At 38.8% G+C, this 25,656-nt stretch overlaps 1 protein-coding gene across 3 annotated transcripts; it reads right to left on the bottom strand.

Moving 5' to 3' along the window:
• Window positions 1-305: 305 nt before the first annotated feature.
• myhb (myosin, heavy chain b) lies at window positions 306-25,257 on the bottom strand. 3 transcript variants are annotated; one of them, XM_079840403.1, is made up of 41 exons: window positions 11,098-11,121; window positions 10,860-10,913; window positions 10,320-10,532; window positions 10,084-10,227; window positions 9,813-9,969; window positions 9,700-9,727; window positions 9,489-9,594; window positions 9,296-9,388; window positions 9,143-9,206; window positions 8,958-9,056; window positions 8,737-8,840; window positions 8,189-8,327; window positions 7,985-8,103; window positions 7,715-7,864; window positions 7,459-7,629; window positions 7,044-7,350; window positions 6,861-6,931; window positions 6,680-6,767; window positions 6,441-6,558; window positions 6,070-6,193; window positions 5,852-5,988; window positions 5,510-5,765; window positions 5,158-5,400; window positions 4,900-5,076; window positions 4,624-4,769; window positions 4,435-4,525; window positions 3,965-4,354; window positions 3,745-3,871; window positions 3,544-3,662; window positions 3,269-3,465; window positions 3,003-3,186; window positions 2,750-2,915; window positions 2,492-2,616; window positions 2,095-2,403; window positions 1,794-1,997; window positions 1,582-1,707; window positions 1,255-1,425; window positions 1,060-1,164; window positions 877-972; window positions 648-779; window positions 306-508 (listed from the first exon to the last, which is right to left on the bottom strand). In XM_079840403.1, exons 3-41 carry the CDS (start codon window positions 10,521-10,523, stop codon window positions 488-490), a joined length of 5,808 nt encoding a protein of 1,935 aa, XP_079696529.1. In that variant the 5' UTR covers window positions 10,524-10,532; window positions 10,860-10,913; window positions 11,098-11,121; the 3' UTR covers window positions 306-487. The 3 variants fall into 3 exon arrangements, with proteins under 3 accessions (XP_079696529.1, XP_079696530.1, XP_079696531.1); XM_079840405.1 differs by lacking the exons at window positions 306-508; window positions 648-779; window positions 877-972; ... (36 more) ...; window positions 10,860-10,913; window positions 11,098-11,121 and adding exons at window positions 14,515-15,156; window positions 15,273-15,404; window positions 15,493-15,588; ... (36 more) ...; window positions 25,042-25,084; window positions 25,221-25,257; XM_079840404.1 differs by lacking the exon at window positions 10,860-10,913 and having other exon boundaries at window positions 11,098-11,115.
• Window positions 25,258-25,656: the final 399 nt, after the last annotated feature.

Below are 25,656 nucleotides of genomic sequence, written 5' to 3'. Positions count from 1 at the left end.
TGGCTTGTGGATTGTGTGATTCATTTGCTGGATGCTAATGTGGCTATCAGGTAAGTTAAGCAAGTTGCTAGGTCTATAAGTGTAGCTGTGCAGTTTTATTTATTAACAGTAGGTTCAAACCACTTTTTTTCTTACTATGTTTTTTTTCTGTGAGGGACTAGGCCTATATGTCTTTCGATAGATCTTTCCATTTAGCATAAAGTTGGGATTTGTCCTATGACATTTAGATTCCCAGGTATCTGCCTTTCCTCAAAAGCACATTTTATTGGAATTATGTAGAACCATAAAAACTGCCTTACAGAATGTCTTACAGAATGTTTTTAATCAGATGTTTAAAACAACAGTCACAAATGTAACCAAATATTCCAAACAAAAGACATACCAGTTTATATGAATTTTTATTAATGACTGGTTCTTGTGGGCATTTTACAAGGATTTCATATTATATGAGTTCTTGTTTCTCTTCCAGCTCTCTTTCTCAGAGGGGTCATTCCTCAGCCTCTTTTCCCTGGAAACATATAGAACATATATTCCCGTAAACAAAAGATAGATTTTGTATACAATGCTTATGCACACAAATAATAAAGTTTGTGAATACCAAAATGCTGGTGCACAAATAATGAAACCAATAAGAGTGTGATATTTACCCTCCCCAATTCTCGGCTTTTGGCTCTCAGCTTGTTGACCTGAGACTCCGCAATGTCAGCTCTCTCCTGAGCCTCCTCCAGCTCATGCTGCACCTTCCTGTATCTGGTCAGATGAGTGTTGGCCTGTTCCTCCTGTCAATGAAACAACACTTGTTTAGGTTCATCGTATCCAGAATATTTTGTTGTATATTAAATAGCATGTATCTCATCAAAGTCTAAAATCACTCACAGCATCTTCACTCTGTCTCTTGTAGGCCTTGACTTTCAGTTGAAGTTTGTCCACGAGGTCTTGGAGTCTGATAATATTCTTCTTATCTTCTTCAGTCTGTGTGAGAGAGAGAGAGAGAAAAAGAAAGTGTCTTAATTTGACCGTTTACCATACCTGTATACATATTTTTGTTTGATGGAGTACCTGATAAGTCAGTTCCTTCACTCTTCTTTCATATTTGCGAACTCCTTTAACAGCTTCAGCACTGCGTCTCTGTTCTGCTTCAACTTCGCCCTCCAGCTCACGAACCTGAAACACAGATGATAACTGACGTTATCCCTGACTTCCTGCTTGTGATAAAGTAAGTGAATGTACTATGTGTAATGTATAGCCACATACTCTGGCCTCCAGTTTCTGGAGCTGCTTCTTTCCACCCTTCAGGGCCAGACTCTCAGCCTCATCCAGACGGTGCTGCAGGTCTTTAACTGTAACATCCAGATTCTTCTTCATCCTTTCAAGATGAGCACTCGTGTCCTGCTCTTTCTTCAGCTCTTCTGCCATCATGGCAGCCTGGATTCATTTTGTACTTGGTTACTTTTGTTAATAAGAATATGTAAATTAGTAGTCAACAGCAGGTTATAGAATGGCGAAATATATGCAATATATATATAATCCTTATCCTGCAAATGATAAACATTGCTAAATCAATGACATTTTTTTACTTACATCAGTTATTGCTTTCTTTGCCTTCTCTTCAGCATTTCGTGCTTCCTGGACCACATCTTCCATCTCACCTTGAATCTGAACAAGATCTGCTTCCAGCTTCTTCTTGGTGTTGATTAGACTGGTATTCTAAAGAAAAAGAGAGAATGTTAAAAAATAATGTTGTTTAGGAGTTATCCCTTAAAATATTCCCTAAAACAAATCATTCTTCTTACTTGGGAGTGTAAGAGAGTCACTCGCTCACTGGCATCCACCAGTTCCTGCTCTGCCACTTTGCGGCCTCTTTCGGTCTGCTCCAGAGCAACTCTCAGCTCCTCAATCTCAGCCTGCATCAGGTTGTTCCTGCGCTCTACCATGGCAACTTGCTCTTTCATGTCCTCTTGTACTCGTAAAGCCTCGTCAAGGTGGAGTTGAGCATCCTGGAGCAAACAAGAGGCAATCAGATCTTCTGGAAATAAAGTATCTCCTGATCTAATTAGTCAGATAAAAATGCCACACTTCTGTAATGAAACAAACCTTGAGTTGTCCCTGGACGTTCCTGAGCTGTTTCTGAGCTTCAGCAGCCTGGCGATTTGCATGGCTCAGCTGAATCTCCATCTCATTGAGGTCTCCTTCCATCTTCTTCTTGATTCTCAGAGCATCATTTCTGCTTCTGACTTCAGCATCCAGAGTGCTCTGCATGGAATCAATGATTCTCTGGCTGTTTCGCTTGATCTGTTCAATCTCCTCATCCTTCTCAGCCAATTTCCGATCGATTTCCCCTTTCACTTGGTTCAGCTCAAGCTGAACACGAAGAATTTTGGATTCTTCATGCTCTAGGGTCGCCTGAAAATTAAGATGGTTTTGTAGGGTATTGTTTGCTAGAACAGTGGAGATAATGGATATGTAAAAAATGTCAAGCCCCATGCGTTACCTCAGCTTCTTCAAGAGCAGCCTGGATTTCAGATTTTTCAATTTCAGCAGTTTTCTTTCCTTTTTCCAGCTCATGAATAGTTTTTCCAGTCTCGCCAAGCTGCTCAGTTAAATCTGAGATCTCCTCTGTATAGACGAAGGGACACATGGTTAACAAAGGATTGAAACATACTATTCTGGAGAAGATCTATCAAGCAAAAGAAAAGTTCACTGATAATTCATCTGTCACATCATTTCTGCAGTAAACCATTGCACATACGCTGAAGGTTCTTGTTTTCCCTCTTCAGGGTCTCCAGCTGGTCCAAAGCCTCCTCATAAGAATTCTTCATTTTAAAAAGTTCTGTGCTAAGAGAACGAGCCTCCTTCAGGGATCCTTCCAGCTCTGCCTGACTCTCCTCATACTTCTGCTTCCATTCTGCCAGGACCTTTATGACATCAACATTTAACATTAGAAACCTATGGTGAGGTGCATCACAAAAATAGTATATGTAATTGAAATGATGTTGCTTTACCTTATCAAAGTTCCTTTGTTTCTTGTCAAGGTTGGCAGCCAAAGCATTAGCTCTCTCCACATCAATCATGAGATCCTCAACTTCATTCTGCAGTCGTTGCTTGGTCTTTTCCAAAGAGCCACATTTGGCATTCACAGCCTCAATGGACTCTTCAGCATCCTGCAAACGCTGAGCAAGCTTTTTCCTAGGAGCAACAATGAAATATTAGTCATTTCTACTACTTTATTTCCAGTAGTGAGAACATTTAAACAGAGGGTTTCATTTACTTTGCTTCCTCAAGCTCTTCAGTACGCTGAATGGCATCAGTCTCATATTTGGTTCTCCACTGAGCCACCTCACAGTTGGCCTTTGACATGCTGCGCTGAAGCTCAGATTTAGCCTCCTGTTCTTCCTCGTACTGCTCTCTGAGCAGATCACAGTCATGACGGGAAGATTGGACAGCATGTGCCAGGGCATTTTTGGCCTTTAAAACAATAAAAAATGTTCCATTCAGTAGGTTCAGTACATAAGTTCATTCATTAAGAAAATGCTAATTCCTCACCTTAACTTCTTCCTCAATTTGCCTCTTCAGCTCTTCAATCTGCTGAGTGTAAGCCTGTTTGCTTCGAGTCAGCTGAGAAACTAAAGCCTCTTTCTCCTCTAATTGACGTCCCATTTCACCTAGAAAGGATTTAATAATGATGGTCAATAACTGCAATGTTGAATAGGTAATATTATCCCTTCTGTAAACAAAACTACTTACCATTTTCAGTCTGAAGTCTTGCCTTTTGAACACCTAGATCGTTGATGTGGCGTACATGTTCGTCATGCTTTGTCTTATACTCGCTCAACTGATCTTCCAGTGTACGACACATCTTTTCATAGTTTGTCTGCCAAACACAAATGATTTTTTGATGGATTTTTTCTACACAACACAATGCTGTGTTTCATGTACAGTGCATCATAAATATGTTAATACTTGCCTTTGATTTGGCTACAGACTCCATACTGCTTGACAAGTCATCAATCTCCATTTTAAGCTCACTTTTTTCTTTTTCTAGCTTTTGTTTCACACGCTGGAGGTTGTCGATCTGCTCTCCCAGCTCGGCCACAGTGTCAGCCTGCTTCTTGCGGAGTGCCGCAGCCGTTGCTTCATGCTGCAAGGTGGACTCCTCCAGATCACGGCGTAGTTTCTGGAACTCAGCCTCACGTTTCTTGTTCATCTCAATCTGGGCAGAAGTGGCACCACCTGCTACTTCAAGCCTCTCGCTGATGTCCTCAAGTTCTCTGGAGAGATCAGATCGCTGCTTCTCAACCTTAGCACGAGCGGCACGCTCTGCCTCGATTTCTTCCTCCAGCTCCTCAATGCGGGCCTGTAGTAGCAAAACTTTGATGAGTTACATTTAATTACTAGAAATAAGAATAAAAAAAAATGCCACTTTTTTTGAGTGACCTGAAGTTCTTTAATCTTCTTCTGGAGCTGAATACCAAGAGATTGCTCGTCTTCAATCCTGCTCAGAAATTGACTCGACTCAAAGTCCTTCCTGTTTTGAAATAGTTAGTTATAGTTATTTCTGATAGTGAAGGGATCTGAATTATAATGGTAAATTGGATATGATAACAAATGTTATTTGTTCCTCACTTTTTCAGCTTTTCTTCTAGTTGTTGTTTGTCATTCTCCAGATCCATTATGGATTCCTGGGAAAGTTTGAAATCGCCCTCAAGCTTTCTCTTGGCTCTCTCAAGGTCCATACGGAGTTTCTTCTCCTGCTCTAGAGAACCTTCCAGCTGTTCACAGATTTGAAAGATTAGTCTTTTTTTCCCCAAAATATTACTTCCATGTTTCATGATTTCTGCTTCCTGTTGTAACAGTATCTAGACATGTAAGTACTAGTTTGCACTAATTTGTTAAACTCACATCATCGACTTGCTGCTCAAGCTTTGCTTTGGCTTTCGTCAGAGAATTGACTTTGTCCTCCTCTGCCTGGAGATCATCAAGAGTCTGTTGATGTGCCTCTTGGAGGGCTTTTTTCTCCTTAGTCAGCTTGACAATAACTTCATCTTGAGATGTCATTTCTTCAGTAAGGTTTTTAACCTAAGAGACAAATGTATTTGAATGACTGCAACCTGAGTAAAAGATCAAGATTACCAGAAAATGTTTTCTTAAGATATTAACCTTGTTTTCAGTGGCATGTTTCTCCTTCTCCACTTTGGCCAAGGTAAGCTCTAAATCATCAATGTCTTTCTTCAGCTCAGAGCACTCGTCCTCTAGTTTTCTCTTCTTGGCTGTCAGTTCAGCATTGATTTCTTCCTCATCCTCTAATCTTTCAGTTGTCTCTTTAAGTTTCGCCTCAAGCTGGATCTTGCTTTTGATGAGTCCTTCACATCTCTCCTCAGCATCAGAAAGGTTTTCTGTTTCCTATTGATTAGAACATAATTTGCTGTTATTTTTATTTTAAATTGTGTATTATCTTCTAAAGATGAATCGCTTTTTTGTGGTCTTTTCAGGAAGCTGCTGAAAAACTCACAGATGCCACTTGTAACTGCAGGTCATTTTTCTCCTGCAGCAGAGAAACCATTTTCTCCTCCAGCTCCTTCTTCTTGGCAAGAGCCTTTGCTAGATCCCCCTTCATTTTTTCAAAATTCTCTTTCATGGCTGCCATTTCCTTCTCAGTCTCTGCACTCTTCAGCAGAGGCTTGATCTTAAAATACAGCTTCATCCATGGCCAGTGTTTCACATTCATGAATGAGCGGATGTTGTACTGGATGCTGTAGATGGACTCTCTGTATTATAGAATCAGAAGAAATGGTCAGATTCTCTGTGTGCGTATGAAGTGTTACCCCCTACTGCATATTTTTCAAAAACATACCTTCTCTCCATCATTTTGACAAACTCTTTCCTCATAACATATCCTCTGCAAAGTGCTTGAGTCATAGTCACAAGGATAACAAGTTTTTCATCTCGCATCTCCTCAAGGGTTCCCAGCAGACCAGCTTTAAAGAACACCTATCACAAGTAATTGATAAAGCAATTATGCACTATTATCTAATATTTATATAACAAGTCAGGTGCTTCGATAGTGTGTACCTTAGTGTGTCCAAACTTGTACTGGGTATGATCCACATCAATAGAGCCAAGAAGCTTCTCTGAAGCCTTCTTATTGTCAATGAACTGACCCTCAGGGATGACACTAGCATTCAGTACTTTGTATCTAAAGAAAGACATTCAAAATATACTTTTTTAACCTTGAATTAATGCAATAATGCGGTCTCAGAATCATGTTGAATTGAAATTTGCACCTGGATGGTACATTACATGAAGTACTAAAAGAGGACACCAGTCTCATTCACCAATCTTGTGTACACAAGCATTTGTATGTAATATCTTCCTATTTGCATTTCCATTTTGATATATACTTGATATATTGTTTAAAACACATGTATATGTAAATTAAGTACCTCTGCTTAAAGTCACCATAGAGGATTCTGCTTGGGAAACCCTTTCTGCAAATTCTGATGCCTTCCAGTACACCGTTACAGCGCAACTGGTGAATCACCAGAAAGTTCTCCATAAGACCTAAAAAAAACAGTGAAAAACATATGTTTTAAGAGAAGTTGCTCATGTTTTTTTTAAAATAATGTCACATATTTAAATATATTTCATGCTTTACTAACATGGATGTGCAAAAAATATTTACCTGGAGTCTTTGACTCATTTGGAATCAAGCAACGCACAAAATGAGGATGAGTGCTTCTCAAGTTGGTCATCAGTTTGCCCAAGTTCTCCTGTTGGTTAAAGAATAAACAAATAAGCTATCACCCAGTATACCTTTGATGCAAGTCAAATATTTAAGGAGTAAAATGAAAACATATCATTACCCGGAACAAAGCAGACACAGTCTGGAAGGAGCCACCCTTCTTTTTCCCACCCTTTTTGCCACCAGATTCAGCTGTTGATAAAGCAATATAGTAGAGTAAACTCTGGTAAACAATACCATGTACAGAATTCAAATATAGCGTTTATTTGTTTCAATTATAAATGTGTGCATTTGTTTTGCAGACCTTCAGCAGACGCATGAGCAGCATACAGATGAGCCAACAGTTTCATTGAAGATTTCTGGTACAGCTGAACCACAGAGTCATTTAGAGGGTCCTTGTTCTTATCCAGCCAGCCTGTGATGTTGTAATCCACAGTTCCAGCATAGTGCACCAAGGAGAAGTGGGCCTCAGCTTTGCCTTTGGCCGGTTTGGGCTTCTGGAAGGATGGGGTTTTACCAAGATGCTGGTCATGCAGCTTGTTCTTGAAGGTCATGTCTGTTGCTTTGGGGAACATGCACTCCTCCTCAAGGATGGAGAAAATCCCCATTGGCTGCAAGAAAGAGCAAATTTCTTTGAGAAAAGACAAGGGATCAAAGTATAGCAGTTATGTTAGAAAAATAGAAAGCCATATATATGTCCTGAAGATGAAATTTGTTACCTTCTCAATAAGCTCAATGCAGGCGGCCAAGTCCATACCGAAGTCAATGAACTCCCACTCAATACCTTCTTTCTTGTATTCCTCTTGTTCCAGCACAAACATGTGATGGTTGAAAAACTGTTGCAGTTTCTCATTGGTGAAATTAATGCACAGCTGCTCCAGGCTGTTGTACTGTAATAAACATAAATTCAGCATGTGATCCAAAAAGCAAAAGCTAAACCATCAGATTCATTGGTTGTTTATCTTGTTAACTTACATCAAAGATTTCAAACCCAGCAATGTCAAGCACTCCGATGAAGAACTGTCTTGGCTGCCTGGTGTCCAGCATCTCATTGATTCGGACAACCATCCACAAGAACATTTTCTCATAGACTGACTTGCACAGAGCCATGGCTGAATTATTCACCTAATTTAGAAAAAAAAAGAATGCCGTTTTATACCATTTCATTTTTATTCATAAAACCGTATATTCATAAAAATGGAGTGATGTAGCATACATAAATTATGCATTTTTAAATGCACATACCTGAGGAACAGTTTGACCTTTGGTCACATATTCATTCCCGACCTTCACTCTGGGATAACACAAAGCTTTCAGCATGTCAGCAGAGTTCAGTCCCATGAGGTAAGCGATTTTATCAGCCACTGGAAGAAATATTTCAAGTAAATTACTTATATGTGTCCATATTGTGTCAATATATGGAGTTTTTTTTTTAGATTGAAATCACACCCTCAGTTCCATCAGGCTCGGCCTGCTCCTCCCTCTGCTTCTGCTTGAACTTCATGTTCCCGTGATGCATCACAGCTCCTGTCAGCTTGTAGATGCCCATTTTCTCATCAGCAGTGAAGCCCAGAATATCAATGGCTGTCTGCAAGTCAAAAACAATCAAATGTGTCTTGTCATTTAGTATGCATAATTTCAATCTATCAGTCGGGCCTAAAAGACTACCTCAAATGTTTTTCATAGCATGTCTGAAATATTATATATTAATGTTAAAGTTGCAGATGATGCATCTAAATCAGTGGTTCTTAAACCTGTCCTGGAGTACCACCAGCCCTGCATATTTTGTATGTCTCCCTAAATCTGACGCACCCATTTTAGGTCTTGAAGTCTCTACTAATGAGCTCATGAGTTGAATCTGGTGTGATAGATGAGGGAGACATATAAAATGTGCAGGGCTGGTGGTACTCCAGGACAGCTTTGAGAACCACTGAACTAAATTAAGAAATAGGCTTTATATGATTGGTAAATTAACTGACTAGTTGACTTCCACTTACATCAGTTGCAACGAACTCTTCCACATCATTGATGCTCTTCACTGTGATCTCACCATGACTGATCATGGGATAGTCGTATGGGTTAGTGGTGATCAGAAGAGCCTCTGCAAGAAAATTATGATTTATTTTTCTTTATACTGCAATCTCTGGAAAAACTGTATTAAGTTAAAATTATATGTTGAAAAATATGATCCTAATGCAATAATGTCCAGTTTTTTTACCCAGCAGTTCTGGCTTATGGCCAGTGCAGAGCTGGTAGAAGATGTGGTAGCTCCTCTCAGCAGACAACTGGTAAGTTACCCTTGACTTTTCCAGCAGATCTATGGATCAGTAACATTATGTTAAAAGGATACAATGAATGTCTGTAATATTAGTGAGTTGAAATTGAATAGAATGAAAGACTCACAAGTTTCAATATCAGCTGAGGCCAGTTTTCCAGTTGAGCCGAAATGAATTCGGATGAATTTACCCTGGAGATTAAAAATAAATAAATAAATGCAAATTTTCCATTACAGAACCAAAACACACAGTGGAGCGATGCAGTTGGCTCAGTACTCACAAAGCGGGAAGAGTTGTCATTCCTCACAGTCTTGGCATTTCCATAGGCTTCCAGCAAGGGGTTGGCTGCAATGATTTGATCCTCTAGCGACCCCTGATGTGTACAGAATGTAGCAGACATACCAGTCAAATAAGTGTTCTACTTGCGCCATCCTTATTATCATATTGACAAACAAATACAATACAATACATACCTGCATTTTTCCAGGCTCTACCTTCTTCTGTCCAGATACAGCGATTGTCGCAAAGTACTGGATGACACGTTTGGTGTTCACAGTCTTTCCTGCACCAGATTCTCCACTGAAAATATGGTACAGTATTTTACAATTTAATATGCAATATATAGTAATAAATGAAAAAAATATATTGTATGTTTCTGCATTTTTATCAGAAGAAAATGCTTACGTAATCAGGATAGACTGATTCTCACGATCTACAAAAATGTAGAAAGAAATATTACATTCAAAATACTACGATCTTAGCCAATATATTTCAGCCGCATTCATTATTGTTCATACCAGTGAGCATGAACTGATAGGCATTGTCAGAGATGGAGAAGATGTGAGGTGGGGCTTCAATTCTTTTTTTGCCCCTGTATCCTGACACAACTACAGAATCGTACACTGGGAGCCACTTGTAGGGGTTCACAGTGACACAGAACAACCCGGAGTAGGTCTGCAAGAGAGTAATGTTCTTTTACTCACTAGATATAGACATTGCATTGATTTACATGTAAAACTTTACAGTGTGATTGAAACAGATTAACACCATACGCTTTTGTTTACTTACGTAGATCATCCATGCTGCATAACGCTCTTTGAGGTTGTACAGCACAGTGGGTTCATTGAGGTGGGTCATCATGGCCATGTCCTCGATCTTATCAAACTTGGGGGGATTCATCGGATAAATTTCATCGTCCTTCACTGTGATTGTCTGGAGGAAGTGTTATGTTACATGAAATGTTATAATGCCGATGCCTTTCAAATTTATTTGGCAAATTTGATCTTAATATCTCTTATACCCACTTTGCCACACAGAGTTTGCACTGTGGCTTTGCCACCGTCCCGACTCTTGAGGACCCCTTTGAGGTACATCTCCTTGGGTTCAGCCACAAAAAAGGCAGTTTTGGCATCAAATGGCATATTTTGAGCTTCCAGTCGTTCCTTCTCTGGCTTGCGGAGGTAAACGGCCGCAGGGCCAAAACACTCCATTTCTGATTCCCCACTCATGGTGGCACTCTGACAGAAAAAAAACAAAAACAATTATTTGTCATGCAAGTTAGCAATAGGAAATAAGTTTTACATTTACACGTATTACATCACCCTTTACTAAATAACCCAGTACTTCATGTACTTAGTTGATTATCTTGTCACCCAATGTCAAGATTTCTACAGTATAGAATAATATAGAGTAATATAATTTCATATTTGGGTGATGTTGGTTGAGAAAAATAAATAAATGTAAAGTTTTAGTTATGCATGAATTTTCACGAGCAACATAAGAAATGTCAATTTGTTACAATGTTTAGTAGTTAGAGTTCTTTTAAAAGATAGCGCCATATTTACCCTTGTCTTGCACTAACTCTTAGGACTTGATCTTGATGTTGTAATTCACCACCTCTATGTATTGTTAATAAAAACAAAGCATTTGTTGTCAGTTAAACTCTATAGCTTGCCCAAAAGATAAAACAAGTAGTCCAGTCTTAAAATTAGTATGGGGGCACAATGTTATAAAATGTAACAAAAAGCCTAAAATGTAAAGATAAAGCAGAACTGCTTTGTGACTTAGCATTCAGACACTCACCTTAGCTGTGTAGTTGTGAGCCCTGGGAGGGGTCGGGAAAGCCCTCTTTTATACTTGGGAGCAAGTGTCCTGTCAGCACATTTCAGCATCTCATTTTTGGTCATGAGTCCTGTTTGCCCATTTCCATTTGTCCCCTTCAGCAGCATCACTGTATTATTTTTATCTCTTGAAATGAGGAGAAGATCCAAGATGGTTTTATCTCTTTGAATTGTTATTGTCTATTACAGCACTGAGGGGAGCATCTTTGGCCCATTTCCAGATTTTAAATGAGATTCTTCTGGTAACCGTTATGAATTACCTGTTATTATTGGTCATAATTTGCATTGTTATGTATAAAAATGGATTAAGTGATAACTGAGTTCCAAGAATCCGCAATTATGGCCCTGGAATGATAATAAATTGTCCCTTTTCAACTTAAAGTATTCAGAAGATACAAATAAGGAGAGCAAATGAATAACCACAATGTGCAAGGCCATAACCCTTGATATTTGTATATCCTTCTTAGGAATATCTGAAAATATATGTAGGCTAATATCTGGCAATAATAAGTCATCCACCTCGTTGTGGAGAAGACATCATATGCCACTGGTATAAGGTTGCAGAAGCCTTACAAATTTAACGTTACAAAGAAATCAGACTTCAATCCCTTCAAGAAACCAGTGGGGATGCCAAAAGATCATGCCTTTCTTTGCCAAGAACAGCTGAGGCTCCCCCGGCCTCTCCTGGGGATGAAACAAAGTCCAAGGTGGTGACAAAATCCTTGATGTCAATAGGGCCAGCTTGAGTCATTGTGTGCTAATAGCTGTGCTGGGAGAATGGACTTTTATTCACTTTCAAGATTTAAAATAACATGACTTGTGTATTATGTAGAAATCATTGTACATTTATGTACATCTGACTTCAAACGGATAGCATTTTCTATTTAAAACATAAAACAGAATGACTCTTTATTGAGATGCATCCAGATCAGTGGATAAGGACCTATTTAGTCTGATACTCATCCTCTGTTTGGCTAAATATTTTGATTTAAAGTAGGCTTTATGGGCCTTAAGGTCATTCTTTCCACTGGAAAGATGATCTCATACTGGCAAAAAGCAGAAAGCTTTAAAAATTGTGAGGCAGTTACTCTTGAGATATAATGGGCTCCATTGAATAAAAATGTGAAACTTGATCACCCACCCATAACCCTACATTCTTATTTGGACAAAATACAAATATAGCCGCCACTGCTGTCTTAACCCACCAAATGGCAGCATGCTCAGGGGATTTATTGTGTCTTGAACTCCCTGCATTACATTACAAAACACAATCCAAGTTTTTGAGCATCTGTCAAGAGCCTGCAAGTGTGCAGCATTAAAGATTGTGGGTTGGTATAATGGTTCTTGGATGAGACAGTCGTATCATAGTTTCAGTTCGTTATGATGCAGCTTCTTTTTTTAGGACTTTGAAATATAATACAGCATCTTTGCTTCTCGTGGTTAAAGATGAGTTTATTGTTCGACGTGTGCATATGATGCCACATTCACACGTTCACTGAGCGTAGATCTGCTGCTAACGAATCTCTTGGTGGATGCGGTTGAATACCACCACGGATGAGTATAAATCTTTATTGTATTATCATTAATATAACATTTTTGATGAAATTGCATGATATCGCACAGACTTGGTTTGGGGTTCTTGCACTTTTGTGTCATTTTACAAATCACAGTGTGTGGGACACTTGCTAATATATTGGTTCAAACTATGGCACAGGAGCTAAAAATGTTTTAATAGTTGTAAGTAAAAATCAAACTTAGCTGCCCTGATATAAATATCTAAAATATGGAATGGTTATGAAATGAAGATGTATGTAATTATGCATATTTTTGTATTTGACTAATTATTTAAATGTAGTGTATGTCATTTCTGAGACACTACCAGCACAAAAGATGACAGCCTACGTGCCAATTGGCATACTATTTTCATAACCCCTTGTGGGAAGGAAGTTGAGTTTGTAATGGTTCTCAGTTTGAGAAATGTGTCTACAGCTGATTTTAAATGAATCAAAAGGTTCAATATAACCAATTTAAGATCACAAACAGTGTGCTACATGATGGTATGTGGTATAATATATTTATAATATAACAAACAATCAGATGTGTTGCCAGTACTGTTAACTTACAGCTCTCTGCCGTTAAATTTACAGCTCTCCTTATTTACAGTAACTATGGAAGTTAACTCATTTGGGAAACCGATTGCTTCAAACCATTCAAGTTTAAAAACTAACATTTATATGGTGTTAGTAGTGTGAACTTCACACTTCTGTACTTACAATTTCATATGAGTCCACTACAAAGGAATGTTTCTTAATATAAAACTAAACTGCAAACACGATGGCTCGGTTTCACAGACAGAGCTTAGATTAAGCCAGAATTAAGCCAACAAAAACATTCCTGGTGTGCATCTTGAGACAAAACAATGGCTCTGACATGTTTAAAGGTATGTCAGTGCAAGTCAACATACATTTTAGAGGACAATTAAACAACTGCAAAAACAACATTGCCCGTTCTTAGTGATAATTGTCAGAGGTTTAGATGTTGTTGTTTTATATAAAACAATAGTTTCATTTAATGTCACCATTATGGTGATCGGTGTTTTGCTTTAATTGGGCTATTGGCCCTTGACTTTCTAACATTAAATTTTTTTCTGGCTGCTGTAGCTGTGTTTATACAACACATTTGCTAAGGCAAAAAAAAAAAAAATTATCAGAAGTTGTTGGTTATGTTTTGATAAGGACATAATCATCATTTAGTGGGTCTGATTCACTGATCTCATCCAGTGTAATATTATTAATACTTTTCCATTTTACATTACCACCACTGTGATACTACAGCAAAAAATCGAGCAGTTCCAGCAATCAGTAAAGAAGGATTTTTAAAATCATCATTCACAAAAAAGTAAATTACTGCATAGTTTAGATACACACAGTCATCAGCAGCATATGATTTGCAAAATCGTCTAAAAACAGGTTACTAAAAACAACATCAAAAATACCAGCAAATAGTACGATTGAAAGAGATTTACAATAATTCAGCTGCACAATTTATTCATGCTGCAATGCATGCTGGGAGTCATGGATGATTTTTGTTCTATGCTGGTACCCAGTATGCATTGCAGCATGAAGCTTTTGATTGGCACCATTGTTGAGATTCATATGCTGATTTTTAATTAATCTTTTTCTTTGGCCAAATAGTATTTTGGATTGCTTTAAACAAATAAAATTTATGCAATTTTGCCTTTAAGGTAAACATATATTTTTGGATGTTTATATATTTTTAATGTAAACAGATATGCCTTATTTTTGCATTAAAAATCCTAGAACTGCCCCTGAACCCAATTAAGGTTTGGGATATACACACCATTTTTATATTTTTGATTCTATTAAGAGGAAGATGGTCATCAAACAAAACTGAGCTTCTTGTGCCAGGAGTGGCATATCACCCATAAGCAATGTGACCAATTGGTAGAAAGCATACCAAGATGCATGAAAGCTGTGATTGGAATGTGGAAATCAGGGTTGTTCCACCAAATATTGATTGTTGAACTCTTCCCAAGTTAAAGCATTAGTTTTGTGTTGTTTAAAAATGAATATTTCTTAGCATTATATGAGGTTTGAAAACATGGCCTCTTTCATTATTTTGACAAGTTGTCATTTTATGGAGAAATAATGCTGTAAATGACAATATTTTTATTTGTAATTTGGAAGACAATGTTGTGTAGTTTATTGAATAAAACAAAAATGTTAATTTTACCCAAAACATACATATATAATCCAGAGAAACTGCCTCTCTAGGTCTCTAAATTATTTTTAGAGCTGTATATTAATATAGGACTAAACAGGTGTAAAATGGAGAAAGCAAGTCAACATTTTAAATAAAAGAAAAACATAGCCATTGTTGTCTGGTGGGCAACTTTATTGACCGCACGACTCATATTATATTACAGTACAAACTCATATTATTTTCCTGTTCGTTGCTGTCTCTTCTTGAAGAGTGATATTCACTCTGCAATCTCTTTTCCCTGTGGGGGAATAAAATAATGTGAGAGTCAAATATTCTGGATTTTTTTAGTTTATATGAAGTTTTTGTCTATATTCGGGAATCAACAAGTTCTGGATAAATAACTTTCAGAAATACCTTTCCGAGCTCACGACTCTTTACCCGGAGCTTGTTAACCTGGGACTCCGCAATGTCAGCTCTCTCCTGAGCCTCCTCCATCTCATTCTGCACCTTCCTGTATCTGGTCAGGTGAGTGCTGGCCTGTTCCTCCTGTAGTGGATTTACACTTGCATCAGTAATTTATGAAATCATCAAACAAAATAATGTCTTGATTATGATTACATAATACTGTACTTACAGATTCCTCAGCTTGTCTCTTATATGACTTCACTTTCATCTGCAGCTTGTCCACCAGATCCTGCAGTCTGATTATATTCTTCTTATCCTCTTCAGTCTGTTAAAAAAGACTTTGCATTGTAGCTAATGCTGCTCTGTTGACAAAACGTTTGTTTTCAGAGGTCAAGTAAAATAACCTACCTGGTAAGTGAATTCCTTAACTCTTCTCTCATACTTCCGAACTCCTTTAATGGCTTCGGCACCTCTTCTTTGCTCAGCTTCAACCTCACTCTCCAGCTCACGAACCTGGGAATTAGACAGAAATGTAGATTACAAAAATTCCAGGATTTCATAACCTTTTTACAAATTGCACACAAGAGTACCCTAGCTTCCAGTTTCTGGAGCTGCTTCTTTCCACCCTTCAGGGCCAGACTCTCAGCCTCATCCAAACGGTGTTGCAAGTCTTTGACTGTAACCTCCAGGTTCTTCTTCATTCTCTCAAGATGAGCACTCGTGTCCTGCTCTTTCTTCAGCTCTTCAGCCATCATGGCGGCCTGCAATCACACATGACATGTGACTACAGCTCTTCTCTGTGTTCAATGGATGTGATTAATTGGGTTTGACTAGATAAAAATGTTTGTAATTGTGTGTACATATGGACATTTAGAACATCTCAATGTGTATTTTCTTATAAATAGGTACTCACATCAGTAATAGCTTTCTTAGCCTTCTCCTCTGCATTTCTTGCCTCCTGAACAGCATCATCCACTTCACCTTGGACTTGAATGAAATCTGCCTCAAGCTTCTTCTTGGTGTTGATGAGACTGGTGTTCTGTATATTAAAGAGTAACATGTGGTTTACCAATTGGTGATTTTGTCTAAGAGGCAGAGGAATTAAATCAGAAACTTTTGAAAACAAACCTGGGAGTGCAAAAGTCCTACACGCTCACTGGAATCCAACAGTTCCTGCTCGGCTACTTTGCGGCCTCTCTCTGACTGCTCCAGAGCAACTCTCAGTTCCTCAATTTCAGCCTGCATCAGGTTGTTCCTGCGTTCAACCATAGCAACCTGCTCTCTCATGTCCTCTTGAACCCTCAGAGCATCATCAAGGTGCAGTTGGACATCCTAATAAAATATGAATAACTTTAGCAATAGAATAAGGATTGAAGAGTTTGAGGTTCGGCTTTCACCTGAGGACAACTGCAATTTTTAAACAACAAAGGACAAAGAGCTCTACGACTTTACCTTGAATTGTCCCTGGATGTTCCTTAGCTGTTTCTGAGCTTCAGCAGCCTGGCGATTTGCATGGCTCAGCTGAATCTCCATCTCATTGAGGTCTCCTTCCATCTTCTTCTTGACTCTTAGGGCTTCATTTCTGCTCCTGATCTCAGAGTCTAGAGTACTCTGTATGGAATCAAGCACTCTTTGGCTATTCCTTTTGATCTGTTCGATCTCCTCATCTTTCTCAGCCAACTTACGATCAATCTCCCCTTTCACTTGGCTTAGCTCAAGCTGGATACGGATAATCTTAGTTTCCTCATGTTCCAGGGTTCCCTGTAGACCCATAGGACAGCAGTAGTTAACAAATATTTAAAATGGTTATGGTAGTTATTAAAAACAAAAACAAAAGAGTTACCTCAGCTTCCTCAAGAGCAGTCTGGATTTCTATTTTCTCTGTTTCAACAGTTTTCTTGGCTTTCTCCACCTCATGAATGGTCTTACAAGTTTCACCAATTTGTTCAGTCAAGTCAGAGATTTCCTCTACAAGCAATTTATAAAACAGAGTATTCACAGGCAAGCATGTCAAATCTGTCTCTTTAACATCTGGACTTTGTATTTGTGAAAAATCTTACGCTGAAGGTTCTTGTTCTCCCTCTTGAGGGTCTCCAGATGATCCAGGGCTTCTTCATAGGAGTTCTTCATCTTAAAAAGCTCTGTACTAAGTGAACGGGCCTCTTTCTGAGCTCCTTCCAGTTCTGCTTGGCTTTCCTCATACTTTTGCTTCCACTCGGCCAGAACCTTGGAAAAAGTCAATTGAATTTGTGAGCTAGGACATCATGTACAAATAAGTTGCAACTATTAAAACATCCAGTACCTTGTCGAAGTTCCGTTGTTTCTTGTCAAGATTGGCAGCAACAGAATTAGCTCTCTCTACATCAGTCATGAGATCTTCAACTTCAGCCTGCAGTCGCTGCTTGGTTTTCTCCAGAGAAGCGCACTTTGAGTTCACAGCCTCAAAGGACTCCTCAGCATCCTGCAAACGCTGAGCAAGCTTTTTCCTAAGAGCAACAATGAAATATTAGTCATTGCTACTATTTAATTTCTTGGTGTAAGAACATTTAAACAGGTGATTTAATTTACTTTGCTTCCTCAAGCTCTTCAGTACGCTGAATGGCATCAGTCTCATATTTAGATCTCCACTGAGCCACCTCACAGTTGGCCTTTGACATGCCGCGCTGAAGCTCAGATTTAGCCTCCTGTTCTTCCTCGTACTGCTCTCTGAGCAGATCACAGTCATGTCGTGCTGACTGCACAGCATGTGCCAGGGCATTCTTTGCCTGAGAAGCAACAAACACAGCATTATTTGCTAATGTTCCCCTACTTGCTATAGATGCTTCCAAAATAGTAAACAATTACCTTGATTTCTTCCTCAATGTGTCTCTTAAACTCTTCAATCTGCTGAGTGAAAGCTTGCTTGCCTCGAGTCAATTGGGTAACAAGAGCCTCTTTTTCCTCTAGCAGGCGGCCAAATTCACCTTTTAAAAAGACAGAACAATCCCATGAATCCTTGAAAATGTAGAAAAAACCTTTAGTTTGGAGTTTGAAGTGTGGCTTTGCATTCTAGCATACCATTCTCAGTTGCTAGTCTTGCTCTTTGTGTACTTAAATCGTTTAGTTGACGGATTGCTTCATCATTTTTGCTCTTAAGTTCACTCAGTTGATCTTCAAGAGTACGGCACATCTTTTCCAAGTTACACTGAAAGGAAAAATTGCCATGAGTATGCCTCTTATATTAAAAATGCAGGAAATAGTCAGGAAAAACAATTGTCATGCCTTTGATTTGGCAACTGCCTCCATGTTGCTTGACAGATCATCAATTTCCATTTTGTATTCGCTTTTCTCTTTTTCTAGCTTCTGTTTCACACGCTGGAGGTTGTCGATCTGCTCTCCCAGCTCTGCCACAGTGTCAGCCTGCTTCTTGCGGAGTGCCGCAGCCGTTGCTTCATGCTGCAAGGTGGACTCCTCCAGATCACGGCGTAGTCTCTGGAACTCAGCCTCACGTTTCTTGTTCATCTCAATCTGGGCAGAAGTGGCACCACCTGCTTCTTCAAGCCTCTCGCTGATGTCCTCAAGTTCTCTGGAGAGATCAGATCGCTGCTTCTCAACCTTAGCACGAGCGGCACGCTCTGCCTCGATTTCTTCCTCCAGCTCCTCAATCCGGGCCTGAAATAAATGGTGGTTATGATGATAATCAGATTTACTTGAGCCTGATTATGTGATCAGTCATCAACCCTAATGTTATATATTGAGAAGTGACCTGGAGTTCCTTGATCTTCTTTTGATGTTGAATACTAATAGACTGTTCATCCTCAATCTTGCTAAGGAATTGACTTATCTCAAAGTCCTTCCTATGAGAAATAATTGTAACAGATGTATATGATTTACATTCCATCAAAAATGTTATTCCTTTCAAAACATTTAATATAAAAGTTAAAGTCTTACTTCTTTATCTTCTCATCTGATTGTTGCTTCTCATTTTCCAGATCCATAATGGATTCTTGGGCTAGTTTCAGGTCGCCCTCAAGCTTTCTCTTGGATCTCTCAAGGTCCATACGGAGTTTCCTTTCTTGCTCCAGAGAACCTTCCAGCTATTAAGTAAGATTGTAATATTGGTTTTCCTTGAAGTCATTCACATCTAAAATTGAACAAATAAACCAATATATTGCAGTAAACATTGTAACTTACATCATCCACTTGTTGTTCAAGTTTAGCTTTGGCTTTCGTCAGAGTATTGACTTTGTCCTCTTCTGCCTGCAGATCATCCAAAATTTGCTGATGCGCCTCTTGTAGGGCTTTCTTCTCTTTGGTTAACTTTGCAATGCTTTCATCCAGTGAGGTCATCTCCTCTGTAAGATTTTTCACCTAATAAAGAAATTTAGTGAAATTGTTAGAATCACATCAGGTCAGATACTAGATGGGAAATATGAGTTGAGAAAGTGAACCTTGTTTTCAGTGGCATGTTTCTCCTTCTCCACTTTGGCCAAGGTAAGCTCTAAATCATCCATGTCTTTCTTCAGCTCAGAGCACTCGTCCTCTAGTTTTCTCTTCTTGGCTGTCAGTTCAGCATTGACTTCTTCCTCATCCTCTAATCTTTCAACTGTCTCTTTTAGTTTCGCCTCAAACTGGATCTTGCTTTTGATGAGTCCTTCACATCTCTCCTCAGCATCAGAAAGGTTTTCTGTTTCCTGTTGATTAGAACATCATTTGTTATTTGTGCATTAATTGTGTGTTTATCATCTTTTCAGGAAGCTACTGAAAAACTCACAGATGCCACTTGTAACTGCAGGTCATTTTTCTCCTGCAGCAGAGAAACCATTTTCTCTTCCAGGTCCTTCTTCTTGGCAAGTGCCTTTGCTAGATCCCCCTTCATTTTTTCAAAATTCTCTTTCATGGCTGCCATTTCCTTCTCAGTCTCTGCACTCTTCAGCAGAGGCTTGATCTTAAAATACAGTTTCATCCATGGCCAGTGTTTCACATTCATGAATGAGCGGATGTTGTACTGGATGCTGTAGATGGACTCTCTGTATTATAGAATCAGAAGAAATGGTCAGATCCTCTGTGCGAATATAAAGGTTTACCCCCTACCGCACATTTCTTAAAGCATAACCATACCTCCTCTCCATCATTTTGAGAAATTGTTTCCTCATAACAAATCCGCGACAAAGAGCCTGCGTCATGGTAACCAGCGTAGCAAGTTTTTCATCTCGCAGCTCCTCAAGGGTTCCCAGCAGACCAGCTTTGAAAAACACCTATCACAAATAATTAAGCAATTATGCACTATTATATAATATTGTAATTTACATAATAAGTCAGGTGCTTTGATAGTGTGTACCTTGGTGTGTCCAAACTTGTACTGGGTATGATCCACATCAATAGAGCCAAGAAGCTTCTCTGAAGCCTTCTTATTGTCCATGAAATGACCCTCAGGGATGACACTAGCATTCAGTACTTTGTATCTGAAACAGAAGTTATTTCATTACATTTCAGTTGAATTTCCATCTGAAGTTCCCTTACACCACAAATACAAGTGTCATAGTAAAAAAAAAAAGCATGACGTCCACATATGTATGTATGTAAAATACCTCTGCTTAAAGTCACCATAGAGGATTCTGCTTGGGAAACCTTTCCTACAGATTCTGATTCCTTCCAGTACACCGTTACAGCGCAACTGGTGAATCACCAGAAAGTTCTCCATAAGACCTGGAAAATTATACAATGGCGTAGATTTAATCTTAAATCTTAAAACATTAATATTCTTAAACAAGATTCTGAGTCTTGGTGATATTGTTATACAAAACACTATTTATTATTGGAATAAATAACAATACTTACCAGGTGTTTTTGATTCATTTGGAATCAGGCAGCGCACAAAATGAGGATGTGTGCTCCTCAAATTGGTCATCAGCTTTCCCAAGTTCTCCTGTAGAATTGTGTGCAAAATATGTTGAACTACTTGACAAGTACATACACTCACCAGACACTTTATTAGGTATTAGGAGATTCATTCTCATCATGGATGTGCAGCTGAAAAATCTGTGATGCTATCATGTTAATATGGGCAAAAACCTTGTTGAATCTGTGCTATGAAGAATTAAGGCCGTTCTGAAGGCAAAAGGGGGTCCAACCTGGTACTAGCAAGAAACTAATAAAGTGGTCGGTGAGTGTCTATAATCAATATAAGCATTTTTAGAACACATATAAACACATAATTAACATGATAAAAACTTACTCTAAACATAGCAGACACTGTCTGAAAGGAACCACCCTTCTTCTTGCCAGCCTTTTTGCCTGCTGCCTCTGTATAGTAAAGTTATAATACATAATACATTTATTTAAACAAAAAAGAAAAGACAAGCAGAATAATAATACTCTTAGATAATGCAGTAATGTTTTCCAGACCTTCAGTAGAAGCATGAGCAGCATACAGATGAGCCAGAAGTTTCAATGAAGATTTCTGGTACAGCTGAACCACAGAGTCATTTAGAGGGTCCTTGTTCTTATCCAGCCAGCCTGTGATGTTGTAATCCACAGTTCCAGCATAGTGCACCAAGGAGAAGTGGGCCTCAGCTTTGCCTTTGGCCGGTTTGGGCTTCTGGAAGGATGGGGTTTTACCAAGATGCTGGTCATGCAGCTTGTTCTTGAAGGTCATGTCTGTTGCTTTGGGGAACATGCACTCCTCCTCAAGGATGGAGAAAATGCCCATTGGCTGCAAGAAAGAGCACATTTCTTTGAGAAAAGACCAGGGATCAAAGTATAGCAGTTATGTTAGAAAATCAGAAAGTGATATATATGTCCTGAAGGGGAAATTTGTTACCTTCTCAATAAGCTCAATGCAGGCGGCCAAGTCCATACCGAAGTCAATGAACTCCCACTCAATACCTTCTTTCTTGTATTCCTCTTGTTCCAGCACAAACATGTGATGGTTAAAAAACTGTTGCAGTTTCTCATTGGTGAAATTAATGCACAGCTGCTCCAGGCTGTTGTACTGTAATAAGCATAAATTCAGCATGTGATCCAAAAAGCAAAAGCTAAACCATCAGATTCATTGGTTGTTTATCTTGTTAACTTACATCAAAGATTTCAAACCCAGCAATGTCAAGCACTCCGATGAAGAACTGTCTTGCCTGCCTGGTGTCCAGCATCTCATTGATTCGGACAACCATCCACAAGAACATTTTCTCATAGATTGACTTGCACAGAGCCATGGCTGAATTATTCACCTAATTTAGAAAAAATTTCATTTTTATCCCTAAAAACGTATCTTCATAAAAATGGAGTGATGTAGCATACATAAATTATACATTTTTAATGATGCACATACCTGAGGAACAGTTTGACCTTTGGTCACATATTCATTCCCGACCTTCACTCTGGGATAACACAAAGCTTTCAGCATGTCAGCAGAGTTCAGTCCCAAGAGGTAAGCGATTTTATCAGCCACTGGAAGAAATATTTCAAGTAAATGACTTATATATGTCCATATTGTGGCAATATAGCCTATGGATGTTTCTATAGATGAATTTAGATTGAAATCACACCCTCATTTCCGTCAGGCTCGGCCTGCTCCTCCCTCTGCTTCTGCTTGAACTTCATGTTCCCATGATGCATCACAGCTCCTGTCAGCTTGTAGATGCCCATTTTCTCCTCAGCAGTGAAGCCCAGAATATCAATGGCTGACTGCAAGTCAAAAACAATCAAATGTGTCTTGTATATAACATGATTATGCATAAAATGTTAAGTGCTCAAATATTTGACTTCCACTTACATCCGTTGCATCGAACTCTTCCACATCATCAATGCTCTTGACTGTGATCTGACCATGACTGATCATGGGATAGTCGTATGGGTTAGTGGTGATCAGAAGAGCCTCTGACAGAGAATTAATAAAAAAAGGAATTTATACTGCTCAGAAAAATCACAGTGTCTGTTCTTGCAATCTTTGGAAAAGCTGTATTAAATTTAAATCATATATTGAAAAATATGATGTCCTGTTTTTTTTACCCAGCAGTTCTGGCTTATGGCCAGTGCAGAGCTGGTAGAAGATGTGGTAGCTCCTCTCAGCAGACAACTGGTAAGTTACCCTTGACTTTTCCAGCAGATCTATGGATCAGTAACATGATTATCAAAAGAATGAAATGAATGTTTATTTTAACCAACTGAACTGTGAAATAATAAAGGACTCATTTATTTTAATCAACTGAACTGTGAAAGAATTAAGGACTTACAAGTTTCAATATCAGCTGAGGCCAGTTTACCAGTGGTGGCAAAATGAATTCGGATAAATTTACCCTGGAGATTTTACCAGAGATAAGATTCATTAGATAACAATTTTCCATTACAGAACCAAAACAGACAGTGGAGTGATGCAGTTGGCTCAGTACTCACAAAGCGGGAAGAGTTGTCATTCCTCACAGTCTTGGCATTTCCATAGGCTTCCAGCAAGGGGTTGGCTGCAATGATTTGATCCTCTAGCGACCCCTGATGTGTACAGAATGTAGCAGACATACCAGTCAAATAAGTGTTCTACTTGCACCGTCCTTATTATCATATTGACAAACAAATACAATACATACCTGCATTTTTCCAGGCTCTACCTTCTTCTGTCCAGATACAGCGATTGTCGCAAAGTACTGGATGACACGTTTGGTGTTCACAGTCTTTCCTGCACCAGATTCTCCACTGAAAATAAAATAATGCAACATAAAATGTATCCAGTTTCTTTGATGCTATATTTAATTACAAGATAAAATACTCCTTCAAATTGGAAAATTAGAGAAATATTCACGTGATCAAGATCGACTGATTGTCACGATCTACAGAGAGTGAGAGACATTTGATTTTACCCAACAAAGTATAGATGGATAAAAAAATCTTACATTATTTTCTTCTACAAGCTCATACCTGTAAGCATGAACTGATAGGCATTGTCAGAGATGGAGAAGATGTGAGGTGGGGCTTCAATTCTTTTTTTGCCCCTGTATCCTGACACAACTACAGAATCGTACACTGGGAGCCACTTGTAGGGGTTCACAGTGACACAGAACAACCCAGAGTAGGTCTGCAAGAGAGGTTAGTAAAACTCAGTTGCAACGACATTTTAGTTTAAATAAAACAGCTTGAAATTTGAAGTACTGCTCTCTTACGTAGATCATCCATGCTGCATAACGCTCTTTGAGGTTGTACAGCACAGTGGGTTCACTGAGGTGGGTCATCATGGCCATGTCCTCGATCTTATCAAACTTGGGGGGATTCATTGGGTGAATTTCATCCTCCTTCACTGTGAGGGTCTTTTAGGGGGAGAGGGAAAAAAGAGAAAAATAGCAAATGATAATTCACTGAGGCAGATGATGTTTATTCAAAAGACAACCTCCTGAACTTAATGTGAACACTAGAACACAAAACTACATTCACATTATTATTTCGCTTTTAGTTGCAAAACTCTCAACTTACTTTGCCGCACAGAGTTTTGACAGTGGCTTTGCCACCTTCTTTGCTGGTTAGCACCCCTTTGAGGTACATCTCCTGTGGTTCAGTCACAAAGTAAGCAGTCTTTGCTTCAAACGGTGCGTTCTGAGCCTCAATTCTCTCCTTCTCTGGCTTCCTGAGGTAAATGGCCGCCGGGCCAAAGCACTCCAACTCGGCCATGGTGGCTCAGTACTGGACAGAAAGACCAAAGATTAAAGACTTGCATTAAGCCGGTAACTGAAATAGTTAGTGGTTCAACAACAAAACCAAAAAAAGTAATAATGTAAAGGAATTTTGCTTTATGGGGTGGAATTATAGATTCTACCTTCTTTCCAGTCAGTAAAAGTTGGTCAAATGATGTGAACAATCTAAAAAGAAAAAAAAGACAATCATTCAGCATGCACATCTAAGCAGGTTATCACACAGAATGGATGATAAACTTCTTAAACTTTTAGTATTTTGCAGACTATCTTGAATTTGATCAATGTTTTCAGTTTGACTCACCTACTTGAAGTCAGCCCCAGTAAATGGATTCACACTCGACTTCTTGTTTTATAGAGCACAATATGTTGAGTCAGCAAAACGGTCTCTCTCTATTTGGTGCTTGGACTGCCCTCAATTCCACATCTCTCTCTGGAATATTATTTTTATCTGATGATAAATCTGAAGGGATTTTGGATAGAGTATTGCAGGTCTGTTTTCATTTTTCAAAACAGTGTGGAAGCTTTGCATATCAAAGACATGTACTGAAGCCTAGTAAACATTAGCATTCCAATTTGTGTGAAAACGCATGGAACTATATCATTAGAACCCTGATGCTCTGTAACAAAATGTATAGCACTGCAATTGTGTAATTGTGTTAAATCAATCTTCACAGTGTTTCTTGGCGCTGTTGAGCTTCTCTCTTTAGCTGAGGTGAGCTTGTAAATGTCACTTGTAT

The sequence above is a fragment of the Gobio gobio genome, assembly GCF_949357685.1.
Source record: "Gobio gobio genome assembly, chromosome: 17".
NCBI classification, from domain to species: domain Eukaryota; kingdom Metazoa; phylum Chordata; class Actinopteri; order Cypriniformes; family Gobionidae; genus Gobio; species Gobio gobio.
The sequence above is the reverse complement of the archived record's forward strand: the minus strand, read 5'-3'. Positions and strand labels throughout refer to the sequence as shown.

What these genes read in the sequence shown, in the direction of transcription:
- myhb (XM_079840403.1), bottom strand. Translation starts at nt 10,523, where the DNA reads ATGAGTGGGGAATCAGAAATGGAGTGTTTTGGCCCTGCGGCCGTTTAC. An exon ending in CTGGGTTTGAAATCTTTGAT is followed by an intron (nt 7,630 to 7,714) that starts GTAAGTTAACAA and finishes TGTTTATTACAG; the next exon opens with TACAACAGCCTGGAGCAGCT. An exon ending in TGACTCTCTTACACTCCCAA is followed by an intron (nt 1,708 to 1,793) that starts GTAAGAAGAATG and finishes CTTTTTCTTTAG; the next exon opens with AATACCAGTCTAATCAACAC.